Below are 13,874 nucleotides of genomic sequence, written 5' to 3' on the forward strand. Positions count from 1 at the left end.
TCTTACATATATAAGCAAAATGCACTTGAAATAAATATATATGAATTTTGTAAAATCAAGAATTTATGAATTGGAATTAAATTGAGGCAGGAAGTGTATATCAATACAAAGCTGTATTTACGACCCTGGACCACAAACAAGTCATAAGAGATTCATGCGTAATCCGAAAGCTGAATAAATAAGCTTTATTTAAAAAAAAAAAATCACCTTAAAGTTGTCCAAATGAAGTTCTTAGCAATGCATATTACTAATCAAAAATTAAATTTTGATATGTTTACAGTAGGAAATTTACAAAGTATCTTCATGGAACATGATCTTAACTTAATATCCTAATGATTTTTGGCATAAAAGAAAAATCGATTTTTTTTTTTTTTAACCCATATAATGTATTTTTGGCTGTTGCTACAAATATAGCCGTGCTACTTATGACTGGTTTTGTTAATATAACTAAGTGCAAATGATGGTCATTAGGTCATCTGGTGTGTGTACTCTGAATGTTAATGAAGTGATTTATATAATGTTGTACTTTGTAGGAAAAATGTCATACACTCTGACCAACAGTGTCTAGCAGTATCTGCTGTTGTGTTTGCATCAAAGACTTCCTGCCAATTATTTTCTCGTATGAATGTATCTCTACCGGAACGTATATCTGATCATCTCTGTGGTGTATAAAAGCAGGACTTCATGTTTTTCAAGTAGAAGCCTCTCTTATTTAGAGCAAGTGTCAGAAAGTAAACACAGGACTTGTGATGTGAATGTCAAAAAGAGTGATTTATGTGACCTAAAAGATTGAATTAGGAAGATAGAAGCAGATCGATGTGGTTCAAACATCCTGCCAAAATCTTTCCTGACCTACTTTGAGACGCCGTTGTGTACGCTCGTGAAAGTTTCTGATGTCATTTAAACCAGTTATTAAATTATGCATTACTGCTTCCATTCTCATGACTTTCAACTGATTTCTGAGATTGGAATCTATAGAGAGATAATTAGCATGTTTCAAATCATTGATAGTTATATGAATTTCTATAATCAGTGACAATGTTGGCAGGAAGTCGTGTGTTTTGCTTTGTCTGGGTAGACATTTTTATCTCAACATATATATTTGTGTCCTTTGTTTATTTGAAGTTGTCAAGCCCTTGCCTGAGAAACCCGCCAAACCTGCTGGCCCCATCGTGCCCCCGAAAAAACCTGTGCCTCCAAGCAAGGGACTGCTGCGTCCTTCCATCCACACAAAACGACCTGACTTGCCTCTCGCTCCATCACCAGCCCCCAAGCAAGTGTATGTGTCAAAAGCTTTATCTTAATACATTTTTAGATTTTAAAGCACAATAAATAGCACACTTAAATATTTGGTGTTAAATTCAGTATTTCATATTCATAGTATTAATTATTATTAATAATTATTAATCTTGGTTAATGGCAATTTCAACATTTACTAATGCATTATTAAAATTGAAAGTTAACATTAGTTAATGCACTGTGAATTAACCTGAACTAAAAATGAATGACTGTATTTTCATTAACTGACATTAACAGAGTAATTAATACTGCAAAAAATTGTATTGTTTGGTGTTTATTCATGTTAGTTAATACAAATGGCGATTAGCAATATACAGTTGAGGTCAAAAGTTTACATACACCTTGCAGAATCTGCAAAAATGTTCATTATTTTACCAAAATAAGAGGGATCACACAAAATGCATGTTATTTTTTTTTAGTACTGACCTGAACAAGATATTTCACCTAAAAGATGTTTAGTCCACAAGAGAAAATAGTAGTTGAATTTATAAAAGTTACCCTGTTCAAAAGTTTACATGCACTTAATTCTTAATACTGTGTTATTACCTGTATGATCCACAGTTGTGTTTTTTAGTGATAGATGTTCATGAGTTTCTTGTTTGTCCTGAACAGTTCAACTGTCCGATGTTTTTCAGAAAAATCCTTCAGGTCCCACAAATTCTTTGTTTGTTTGTTTGTTTTCAGCATTTTTATGTATTTGAACCCTTTCCAACAATGACCGTATGATTTTGAGATCCATCTTTTCACAATGAGGACAACTGAGGAACTCGTATGCAACTATTACAGAAGTTTCAAATGCTCACTGTTGAGGGGGTGAAAACTTTTTGAATTTGAAGATCAGGGTAAATTTAATTTTTGTCTTCTGTAGCTTCTGGGCAGGCCAGTACTAAATGAAAAAAAATCGATATTTAGTTAGAATAAGAAAAATGTTCACATCTTCCTTCTGTTCAAAAGTTTTCACCGCTGGCTCTTAATGCAAATTAAAATTTACCCTGGCTCTTAATGCATCATGTTTCCTCCTTATGCATCAGTGAGCATTTGAACCATCTGTCATAGTTGCATATGATTTTTCTGAAGAACAGTGTGCAGTTTAACCGTTCAGGACAAACAAGGGACTCATGAACAGCTATCACTAAACAACCAACCAAAAAAAACAGCTGTGGATCATTTAGGTAACACCACAGTATTAAGAATCAAGTGTATGTAAACATTTGAATTATCATGTTTATAAATGTACATATTTTATTATAGTTTTATTAAATCAGATAGAGTATCATTAATAATTAATTGTATTTATAATTCATTATTATTAATTATATTTATAAATGTATTTTAAATGTATGCATACATTTATATTTGACAGTCAGTGCTTCCTAGTGTATCAATGTATTGCTTTTTTATGTTACACTCAGCTTGTTGCAATACCTTATTAGATAAATACTTTTTTTTTTTTTCAGCAAGATATACAGAATATGTGATACCTTTCATTTTTAATGAAAGATAGGTTTCTTATTAGTATTCTTATTACTGTCTAGAGCAGTGTGACAGTGGACGTTGCAGGCAATTGTTTTCTTCATTAACCTTTCTTAATAAATCCCACAGGCAAAATGGAGAAATTCCCATTATACGAACAAAACCAGAGAGCGAACCTGTACCCATCAAGCCAAAAAACGTTGTGGACAGCGGTGAGAAGAATTCAGAAACGGGTGAGTTGTTCTTAGCTGATTTTAATTTGATTTGACCATCATGTGGCAACAAAACCATAACAAAGTAGTTTGGAATTGTTTAGCAAAAAAACAAATAGGCCCTGATCACACTACTTACACATGCAACAACAAAACACGTAAGAAAGGGTAGCAATTATTTTGCTATTTTAACTCTGAGCTGCAACCCACCAGTTGAGAGCAACCAGCATAGAGGCCATAATGTCAGTGTTTGAAATGGTTTTGGTTGATGTACACTCTTAAAAGTAAACGTTTCAAAAGGATGTTTTTGCAGTGATGCCATAGAAGAACCATTTTTGGTTCCCCAAAGAGCCTTTCAGTGAACAGTTCCTAAAAGAACCATTTTGAAGAACATTTTTTAACTATAAAGAACCTTTTCTGCATTTCAAAGGTTCCATGGATGTTCAAGGTCCTTCAGAGAACCATTGATGCCAATAACGAACCTTTATTTTTAAGAGTGTATGCTCAGTTTTTTCATCTCTATATGGTTTTTCCTGTGGTTTGCGTGTAGCAGAGCTCTTTTTATGGATTAGCACCATGGATCCCTTGCTGGGAGCAGGATTACTCTTCCTGCACAGAGGGTGGCGGTCCAGATCTGTTGAGCAGACTAAAAATGTTAAAATTACCTGTAAAGGATAAAGGAAGAGACTGGTCAATTATTTCTGTTCAGGTGCCTCAGGATTTTAAAGGATCACTGTAGAAGTCATTAGTTTTCTGAAGGTTTCTTTAAATAAAACATTAATTGAAAAGTGCAAATTACTTAAAGGGGTCATCGGATGTCCATTTTCCACAAGTTGATATGATTCTTTAGGCTCTTAATGAATAGTCTATAATGTACTTTGGTTAAAAATTCTCAATGGTAGTGTAAAACAACACCCTTTTTACCTTGTCAAAATGAGCTCTGCAAAAATCATCTCATTCTAAGGGGTTGTTCCTTTAAATGCAGATGAGCTCTGCTCACCCCGCCCCTCTCTTCTCTTTGTGGAGTGACGAGCCTGTTTACTTTAGCCACATTTAGCCGCTAAACTTGCTAACTACCACGTTATAAGGAAAGGCGATCGCAAAGATTCATAAAAAAAACCCTTATATGCACTTCTGCTGTAAGTGAAGCTGGATCACGAATGATTCACGCAAACATAGATGGATATATGTAGATCGGGAGCCACATTCCCTTCATAAACAAACGTAACCCACTGCATCTTCAGTGGCTCAGATGTCGGGAGTAAATGACGACCACTACATTCATTATTACATCCAGCAACACAACACCTCAATCGCTCAATTCTTGTGTAACTTACATCCCTGCTCTGGCATCAAAACATGGAGGTTGGACTGTTACAACTGATCTGAGGTAAGACGCTCATGTCAACATCAACTATTGTGAGAGCGGCCTCTGTCAGTGTGACGCCACAACGACAGGCATCTGAGAATGTCTCAATTTGAAAAAGGAGACATTATTTTTACAGATTAATTAAAAACCACTGCATGGATTTTTATCATTATAGGGTAGATTTGTACATACACTGCCAACCCACATTAATTTTCAAACAACATGTAAAAGTGAACTTAGCATCCGATGACCTCTTTAACTTCAATGAGTTTCATAGTAATATTAATCCGAGAAATGACTTTTTGACTGAAGATGTCAGCTACTTCATACAATACATTTGTGTATTTGTTTGATGAAAATGTATCAATCTTGTGCATATTTTAGACGTTGGTTTAAATTGCTTGATAGATAAATTAGTGCAACTAATCAATTAGCTTATTCTGATAATTTTCAGTTAGGTCTACCTGTTTGTATTAAATTAGTTCTTATGCATGAATACTGTGATAAAGATAGATGAAATTATGTTTAAATTCAATGGCACTTACATTTTGCTTGGAAAATGTGTCAAATGTGTAGGTAATTGATGAAATGGAAACAATGCAAAACACCATTTCTTCAAAAAGAATGTATGACATTTGAGTAGATTCTCTATTTGTGGATAAAAAAAACACTGGGATGTTGCTTCAGTCTGAAAGGTTGACAAAAGTAGCACCAAAGCTGCTATAATCACATCATCTCGAAAGGTCGTGAGCGTGTCACTGCTGCAGGGGTCTGGATTCTTTTAGACACCATTGGAAGAATAAAATCGTCAACGTTTGTTTTTGCCACTACTGGATACAGGAAGTGAAAAGAGACATTTGACACTTCATGGAAATTTTTTGTACATAGTTATGCTTTTTATAGTATTTACAAGAGCATGTGGTTCTTGTTTTTTGAGATATCATTCAGAAGGTGACTAATGGGATAAAATTGTTAGGTAGGTAGTGGTGGGCATATTAAAATCCAGATTTTTAGTAGCAGATTTTAAGATCTCAAACTGACAGCCATACCAAGATGATTGCTTGGAAAGTTTTCCAAGTTTTTCATGAAGTTCTGACTTTATATAACTATCATCACTCAATCATGAATTGTAATTTCCTGCTCTGCTGGGTTTTGATGTAGACAAACTTATTTTATTACTTCATGTGACTTTTAAATTGGCTCTTGTAACTCCAAATTTTTTTTTTTGGCTCATATATGACTTATATACTGAATTATGATTAAGCTGAGATGGTTCATGTTTGACTGTGTGACTGAAGGCTGTTCTTATGTTTGAACTATTCCTGTAGTTAATCTCATGAGTTTTGACGATGTCTCCTCTACCTCTGAGAAGTTATCCCACCCTACCGCGCAGCGACCAAAGATGCCTGGTAAAAGACTGCCTGCTCACAGAGGCCACTCAGTGAGTATAAGGCACACTTATTCTTAGTTGCCTTGGGCTCTGATCTCTCAGTTGAATGCTAAAAGACCAATTAAAACAGTCATAGATAATAACATTAAAAAAAAATGTACGTAGGACTTTTAAAATTAAAATAACGTTTTATTAAAACATTAAGTTATCACATTCATTAAGTGCCTTCCTTCCACTTGGAGATAAAAATGTTATTTTATAAGAAAAGTAATTAAATACTTTTACCTAGAAGGAAAAAAAACATAAAATTGAATAAAAATGATACTATATTAATAAGAAAACATTAGGTGACATTCTCTATATCAAACCAATCAGCTTCCATAACTGTTTCATTAATTTTGGTGCTAAGCATTGACATTTATTTTAATAGGTAATTTTATAACAGATTTATAACATCCATTTTGATTGAGAAAGAAAATGCTGTTCTTATGTGAAGGGTGGTGTAATGGAGCTATCAGGCGGTGTTTTTGTCTGGGTCAGAAAATTGACACCTTAGATGGGATGTGTGTCAAGTACAGCGCTATTTGCGCTTTTCTCTTCCCATGATTTTATATAACATGCTTTGTAACCTCTTTCAGCCAAGCAAGGAGACTGGTGAGAAAGCTGAGAAAATTGAGAAATTGGATGAAGTTGACTTTACACCTTCCACACAGAATTCGTTTAAGGTACCTTAAACATATACTACACAATTCACACAAAAAGATGCTGTGATGTATATACAAGTTTAGAATGACATGAGGGCAGGTGATGATAAAATGTACATTTCTGGGTAAACGATCCACCTTATTTTTCAACACGGAACTAAGCCTTTGGACGAGACTTCCGGTTCGTTAGCCGCTATAGGGAAGCAACGAGAAGAATAACAACGTGGAGTAAACGGTAAAACGGTTTGCACTACAAACCAGTGTGCTCATAATTTAGATAATACATTAATATGGTAAGACATACCAGTTTTTTTAATATAAAGCAGAAAAATGAGCTGTTTTGTACAGCTAAAAATAGCTGCACGCGGAGGGGACTGGAAACCACGCCCATAAAATTAACAAATGGCTGTGCCTGCTTTTACAGGAAAAATAAGGTAGATACCTTTAAGGCAAGAATTTTGTGTGCCTTTCTGCAATATCTGAATCAAGTAGTTAAATAGCTAACTGAAAGGATATCTTAAAAGGTTCAGTTCCCTAAGATGCCTGTCTGATTAGCTGTGGCTCCTTAAAAATACATCCCATGAAATTATGTTCTCAAGGGTTTGTGAGATAAATAGCATCTCTGATATGATCTGGACTGAATGTCTGGTTCATTTTTTTTTTAAACAAGGCTTCAGACTGAGGGCTTGTTTTAGTATGTAGTGTTCTTTACGTCAAGCTTATGTGAAAACACACTGTCTGTTTCAAGTGGTTTTCATATTTGGACTAGCACAAGGTCACTCTTTCAGAAATAAAGAGAAGAAAGGAATTGATTGTGCACACTTGATTTTACAGTTGTGCAGTTTTTGGATTAAATGTGTTTGATTTGGACAAAAAAAGTAATATCAGTTTCTTTTTTATGAGAAATAATGTGGTTGTAGATTGATTGGATGAGTTTTTTTTTATATTTTTTATTGCTGCTTAAAAAAGCTCAAATGAATCTTGTTTAATGCAGCAGCTTTCATGTTCAGCAGGGTGTGAAAAATTACATACAGGAAAGCAATTTTCTTAGTGTTTTAACTAGTGATACACTAAAATGAATTACATTTTCTTATATAAAAAATAAAAGCTTTAAATTAGCAGGATACTTACTTTTTAGATATATATTGATTAATCAAATGTAATCAACACTAAATATAATATTAAATAATGTTACAATGTTTCAACTGTAATTGGTGAAACGATAAACATTTAAATAGATGGCAATAATATAGTTTACTGTATTAACAATATAATATACATTACAGGGAATCAAGGAGTTGAGATAGACCATGCATTTGCATGCAAATTATAAAAAGTATTTTTGACAGTTGATTTTAATTGGGATTGGTTTCCAGTCTACTTTTCACAAAAAAAACTAAAAAATTAACCAAAACAAAAAAATTAACTTAATATTGTTTTTTTTTTTTAATTCTATAAATTATTCTAAATATATATAAATTATATCTAAATATTAATATTATATCTAACAATTAGTAATATTTTTTTATGATTAGTGGAAACTATGCAGTGTAATAATTAATGTATTGATGCATTACTTTATTCACTTTAAATATTGTCATGCAAATCGAAATGTACACTGTCAACGTACACAATATTATTGCAATTTAAAATAAATTTTTCAATTTGAATATACTTTAAAATATTTTTTTCTGTGATGTAAAATGGTTTTCATCAACTATTACTACAGTCTTCATCGTCACACGATCCTTTAGAAATCATTCTAATATGCTGATTTATTATTAGAATTATCTACGTAGGCAACAGTTGTGCTGCTTAATATTTTTTTGGAACGTGTATTTTTTCTTTTTAGGATTTTTGATAAATAAAAAGTTAAAGAACAGCATTTATTCAAAATAGAAATCTTTTCTGTCAATATAAGTTCACTTTTTATCAGTTTAACACATCCTTGCTTAATAAAAGTATTCATTTCTTTCATACAAAGAAAGAACAAATGGTAGTTTATATGGAACAGTAGTGTATATTGTAACAAAGTGAATCACACTTTGGACAATTCAACCCAGACCACCTCCTGAGTTTTGTGTGACCTTTTTTTGTGGTTTATTAATATCTCTCATTTTTAGCTTGAGGAATGTTTAATTTCATTACATTTGAATGGAGTTATTAACGTTCCTTCTAAGTAATTATAAACATGACGTCAACCTCTCAGCTGGAAACACCTCAGAGATTGGTTCAAGGTCATTCTTGTACATCACAAAACTAGAAATATGTATGTAACTTTATAAGTTAATGGTATTTCCATACCCTAACAGCTGTATTGTTTGCTGAACACATGGAATTTGCGGTTTCGTGCTATTGACACACTGTGTTCTGTTTTTCTTGCAGACGTCTGTCTCATCACCCTTGCCATCTCCGGCACCCAAAACAGTTTTGGCAACCCATATAATCCCTGAGCCCAAACCAAAACCTGACAAGGAGGAGGACAAAGGATCTGAACTGGAGGAACTGAAGGCTCAGATAAAGGAGCTAGTGCTGTCTGTAGAGTTACTGAAGACGCAACAGTCGTAAGTGATCGTTTTGTTTCATGCTGCTTGTTTTCTGGTATTCTGTATGGGGCGAGTTATGTCTGTAAAATATAATGCACAAAAGCTGTTTATTCACTTTTGAAGTTTCATCTCGTAAATAAAATACTTAGAAAACCTTGATTTTTGCAGTTCTGTAAAATCTTTTATAACTTCGCAGGAGAGAGCTCAGTGAACTCCGAAAAGAGCTAGATGATGAACGACTCAAACGAGTGGCCCTGCAGGTAAATCGATCTTTAAATCAGAATTTCTCTTTACAGCTTGTCAGAGTCTGTTAGTTTGATGTAAACGGATGTCAGAGTGCTGTTCCTGAGGACAGTGAAATGCAGGCAGGATGCCTTGGGTTTGCTTCCACACTCAGCAGGGTGAACACAAGGGGTCTGACTTGGCTCCGAGTCTCCCGCTGAGTGTTTCTCGCACTTACTGAACATAAAAACTAACAATACCTAAAGTCTACCTCTGCTAGCCACTAAGTTATATGGCATCACACAAGGCCAGGGCATCAGTTGTGGTAATTGAGGTAATCTAAAATGTTATAGATATAACGATTTTAAAAGGGACATCGGATGCAGTGTGTGGACACAACCACCTTACAATGCTGAAAATCCATTCACTCCTTTTTTTTAATTCCCAAAAACCTAAACAGTCTCAATTATCAAGCCGTTTTGATTTTCTGAGCAGTATGATGTCATGTTGCTTAGGCTCCACCCACAACTGCTGACAGACTCTCCAGACTCTCCAGCTACGTCTCATTTGGAAGGCTGCATCCTCTGGAGGTCGCATTTGAAGGCTGCACACGTCATTAAGGATGTTTTATTTAAGAAAAGTAATCATAATAAAATTGACCGTTAATCCTTATAAGGTGTAAAATACTATAATTTCTTTTTTACGTTGCAATTTAACAGTTAGTTTTATTAAATGAGACCTCCCCGATGATGTGTGCAGCCTTCCAAATGAGACGCAGTTTCCATCTCCGTTTTTGAATTCACCAAAGAACACAAATTACTTGGTTTATAGCCAGATGAAACAGCGCTGACAAACAGGAGAGATGTTGTGCGCAATGATACAGTTAGAAGGCTTTTTAATCTACAAATCGCCATCATTTACCATAGATTTACAGTAGTAGCACTAACTGTACGATGGTATTGTGTCAGAAATGTGGCTATTCATGTCAGATTTTATTATCTTATTCATGTAGAAATGTATTAAATGTATTGAAGGAGGAGTAATGGAATGTAATTACAGTATTTTTGTGATTAAGCTATAGCGTTTTTGCATTTATATACTAAATGTATTTAAACTACTGTTTTTCATACAAATACATACAAACCATATTACATTTTTACCATGGTATTGGGGTGCTATATTTATGGTTTTAACTATCATGATCTAAATGTATGCTACTATTAAAGACCAATGGTTAATTAAAAAAAAAAAAAAAAACACCATATAAAAATGAGGTTTCTATAATTTTTACCCATATTACTGATTTTGATAATGAACATAAATCTAAATCTGCATCCTAACTCAAGCTACTATCAAATGTGTATTTCTAAGAGACGAAAAATGTATTAGTATATTATAATTATTAATATTATGAGGCAACACAGACTTGTTTCTTGATTTGAAACAGTATTACTCATAACAACATGTAGAACTAAGAAATTTGTTATTATTATTATTTTTAATTTATTTTGTTAAAAAAAAATGACTGGAAAAGTGTAAAGAGTTCAAAATGTTTGTCATGTTCTGACCATAAAGAATAAGTTTAAAACCACAATTAACCATCTGGTTTTTACAGATTTCACCTTGGAGTGAAAATCAGCCCTTAAACTTGAAAGAAAAATAAACTTGACATTTATTATGATAATTATCGGTATCGACTGATATGAAAAACATTTAGCACTTTAAATGTTTTTGTCCATATCGCCCGGCCGTACAAGTAGTCCACACAAATCCAATCAGTCAGCTAACTTCTTGTTAAGCTAAAAGCTTAAATACAGTCCTCTAGTCTCTTGCAGTCCTCTATCCATAATATTGCTTTCTCCAGTTGATTAGGTTGTCTTGTCTTAATCAGGAGCGAGATATGCACAGATCAAGCAAACAGGTTTAAAGTGCAAACAAAAGTTTACCATGTTAAGGAAAATTGTATGTGCTTATTTTCAGATGGAGATAGAAAAACTGAAGAAGTTTGTACAATCAACATGAAATAAAATCTGGCATCCTAAACTGGACTGATGGCTCGGCTGTCGCGTCACGAGTGGAAAGCGACCTCCAGATGGAGGGACGGATATCGTTCACATCATCTTTACACTCACTGACTTGCTCCACAAATTGTAAGATTCAAATATTTGCACATGATGAGGTTTTTCTAGGTTTAGAAAAGTGTAATTATGACAGATGTATATGTTTGTTTTTCTCTCTTTTTTTTTTTTTGCCAACAAAAATGATTGAGGCCTTACCTTACTACTGTGCTGGATATGCAGTCTGTGCACTTATTGAGAAGTGCAGTGGATTATGCATTCAATACTACTGAGTCTGTATAAATGTTGGGGGATAATGCTGTTTCCTTGTTTTTTTTTATGACATGGGTTAGTTTTTAAAAAAAGCTATTATGATCTCAGCAATATTCTGTCTATATTAGCCTCTTTAGATGATTATCAAATGTATGGCATACTCTTGTTTCCATAGTGATGATGTATTCTGTTTGTTTGTTTCAAAAGGGAGAACATTTCTTTTTTTGTTGTTGTTTTTCTCTAACATTCCTATCCAGGGTAACACTATTGTGCCTGTTAAGATTTTTACAAGTGTTAATACTGGGAGCTCTCATACTATATAAATATATATATATATATAAATATATATGTGTATACTTAGATCTACAGCATGATATATTTTTATGGTCTATCGATTGTGACATCATAAAGAAAATGTACTGGGTTTGTGTATCCGTGTTTGGTTTAACATTCACACTTCCCTAGAAAAAAAAACTGGCTTTGACAAGCAGTGCCATTTCACCGTACGAGTGGCAAGAAATCCATTTCGCAATTTAAGCTGCGAAGAGTGTCGGTGGTGTTATTCCACTGTTCCGCCCCCTGAAAAACGCTGAAATTGGGAAGATACGTTCAGCTTTTCTGCAGATATCTTTCAGAAAGTGCTGCTCTGCATGACTGGTTGGCTAGTTGAAATATCGAACACCATGAAATACAGATGTTGGACTGGTGGCTGGTACAGATGGAAGTATTTTTGTCACCACTCAAAATGGTAGCAATACTCTGCCTTTTAACATCAACCAGAAATGATGTATCAGCATCGGCTCTGCTGTAGAAGTACCGCTGACCAAATGGATCTTTTATCAATTGGTTCTGATCCTTGAAACATGCAGTAAATGAAACACTCTTAGTGCACTGAAGTGTGCCCTTTCCTCAGGCCTCTTAACCCTTAAGCTGAAAATACTTTTTTAAAAGCATTCGTGACCAGGGATTGTTTGTTTGTGTCTGTGTGTGAGAGTGGAGTTGCTGATGTAGTAGGATGACAGGTTGATCCCTAAAGCAATAAACAGTCACATCCTTTTGGTTTCTATTCTTTAATATCAGATGAATATGTTCATGTTCTGTTGAAGCAACTTTAAAGGATCTCTCATGAAAGTACATGGACAATTACTCATCTCTGTTGTCTGAAATTGGGTAGAAGACATTCCATTTTATTATTTTATTGTCTTAAGATCTTCGTGCACATTCAGCGTCTATCAAAATGATCTTGTTTACATGATTACAAACTGAATTGCATGAGCTGAGATTTTTTTCCAAACTAAATAAATATCATGTTTATTTACAGAAATCCTTTTTTGTCTCTGCAGTTTATGAATTATCATAGTTTTCTTCTTCTTGAAGTTGGTACAATTTTTTTTCGAATGTTTTTGAAAGAAGTCTCCTATGCTCAGACTGTATTTATTTGTTAAAGAATGCAGTAAAATCAGTAATATTGTAAAATTGTATTATATTTTAAAATAACTGTTGTCTATATATACCACCATTTAAAAGTTTTTGAACAGTAAGATGTGTAATAATTTTCAAAGAAGTCTCTTCTGCTCACCATGTCATTTATTTGATCCAAAATACAGAAAAAGCAGTAATATTGTGAAGTATTTTACTGTAACTGCTTTCTATTTAAATATATTTTAAAATGTAATTCATTCCTGTGATCAAAGCTGAATTTTCAGCATCATTACTCCAGTCTTCAGTGTCACATGATCCTTCAGAAATCATTCTAATATGCTGATTTGCTGTTAAAAAAAAACAATAATTATTATTATTATTATTATTATTATCAATATTTAAAACAGTTGAGTATGTTTTTTTCAGGATTCTTTGATGAATAGAAAGATCCAAATATCAGCATTTATCTGAAATTAAAAGCTTATAAACACTATACCATTCAAAAGCTTGGAGTCAGTATAATTTTTATTTAGTTGTTTATTGGAATGAAACGATAGAAAATAATACTTATTTAGGAAGGATGCTTTCAATTGATCAAAAGTGATAATAAACATAATGTTACAAAAGTTTTCTATTTCAGGTAAATGCTGTTCTTCTGAACTTTCTTTTTAAAAAGAAACCTGAAAAAAAATTACTCAGCTGTTTTCAACATAATAATAATATATTTTTTTGAGCAGAAAATCATAATATTAGAATGATTTCTGAAGGATCATGTGACTAGAGTAATGATGCTAAAAATTCAGCTTTAAAATCACATGAATAAATTACATTTTAAAATATATTCAAATAGAAAACAGTTATGTTAAATAGTAAAAATATTTCAAAATTTTACTGTTGGCTGTACTTT

At 33.2% G+C, this 13,874-nt stretch overlaps 1 protein-coding gene across 1 annotated transcript in view; it reads left to right on the forward strand.

Moving 5' to 3' along the window:
- Positions 1–12,603, forward strand: part of cd2ap (CD2-associated protein) — a 52,067-nt gene extending 39,464 nt beyond the window's left edge. The window contains exons 13-19 of the mRNA XM_051138696.1: positions 1,126–1,279; positions 2,902–3,005; positions 5,682–5,794; positions 6,382–6,468; positions 8,833–9,011; positions 9,190–9,253; positions 11,196–12,603. Of these exons, the coding sequence (XP_050994653.1) occupies positions 1,126–1,279; positions 2,902–3,005; positions 5,682–5,794; positions 6,382–6,468; positions 8,833–9,011; positions 9,190–9,253; positions 11,196–11,237 (743 nt within the window). The 3' untranslated portion in view covers positions 11,238–12,603. The remainder of the gene's footprint in view (positions 1–1,125; positions 1,280–2,901; positions 3,006–5,681; positions 5,795–6,381; positions 6,469–8,832; positions 9,012–9,189; positions 9,254–11,195) is intronic.
- Positions 12,604–13,874: the final 1,271 nt, after the last annotated feature.

This window comes from Labeo rohita, chromosome 20 (assembly GCF_022985175.1).
Source record: "Labeo rohita strain BAU-BD-2019 chromosome 20, IGBB_LRoh.1.0, whole genome shotgun sequence".
NCBI lineage: Eukaryota > Metazoa > Chordata > Actinopteri > Cypriniformes > Cyprinidae > Labeo > Labeo rohita.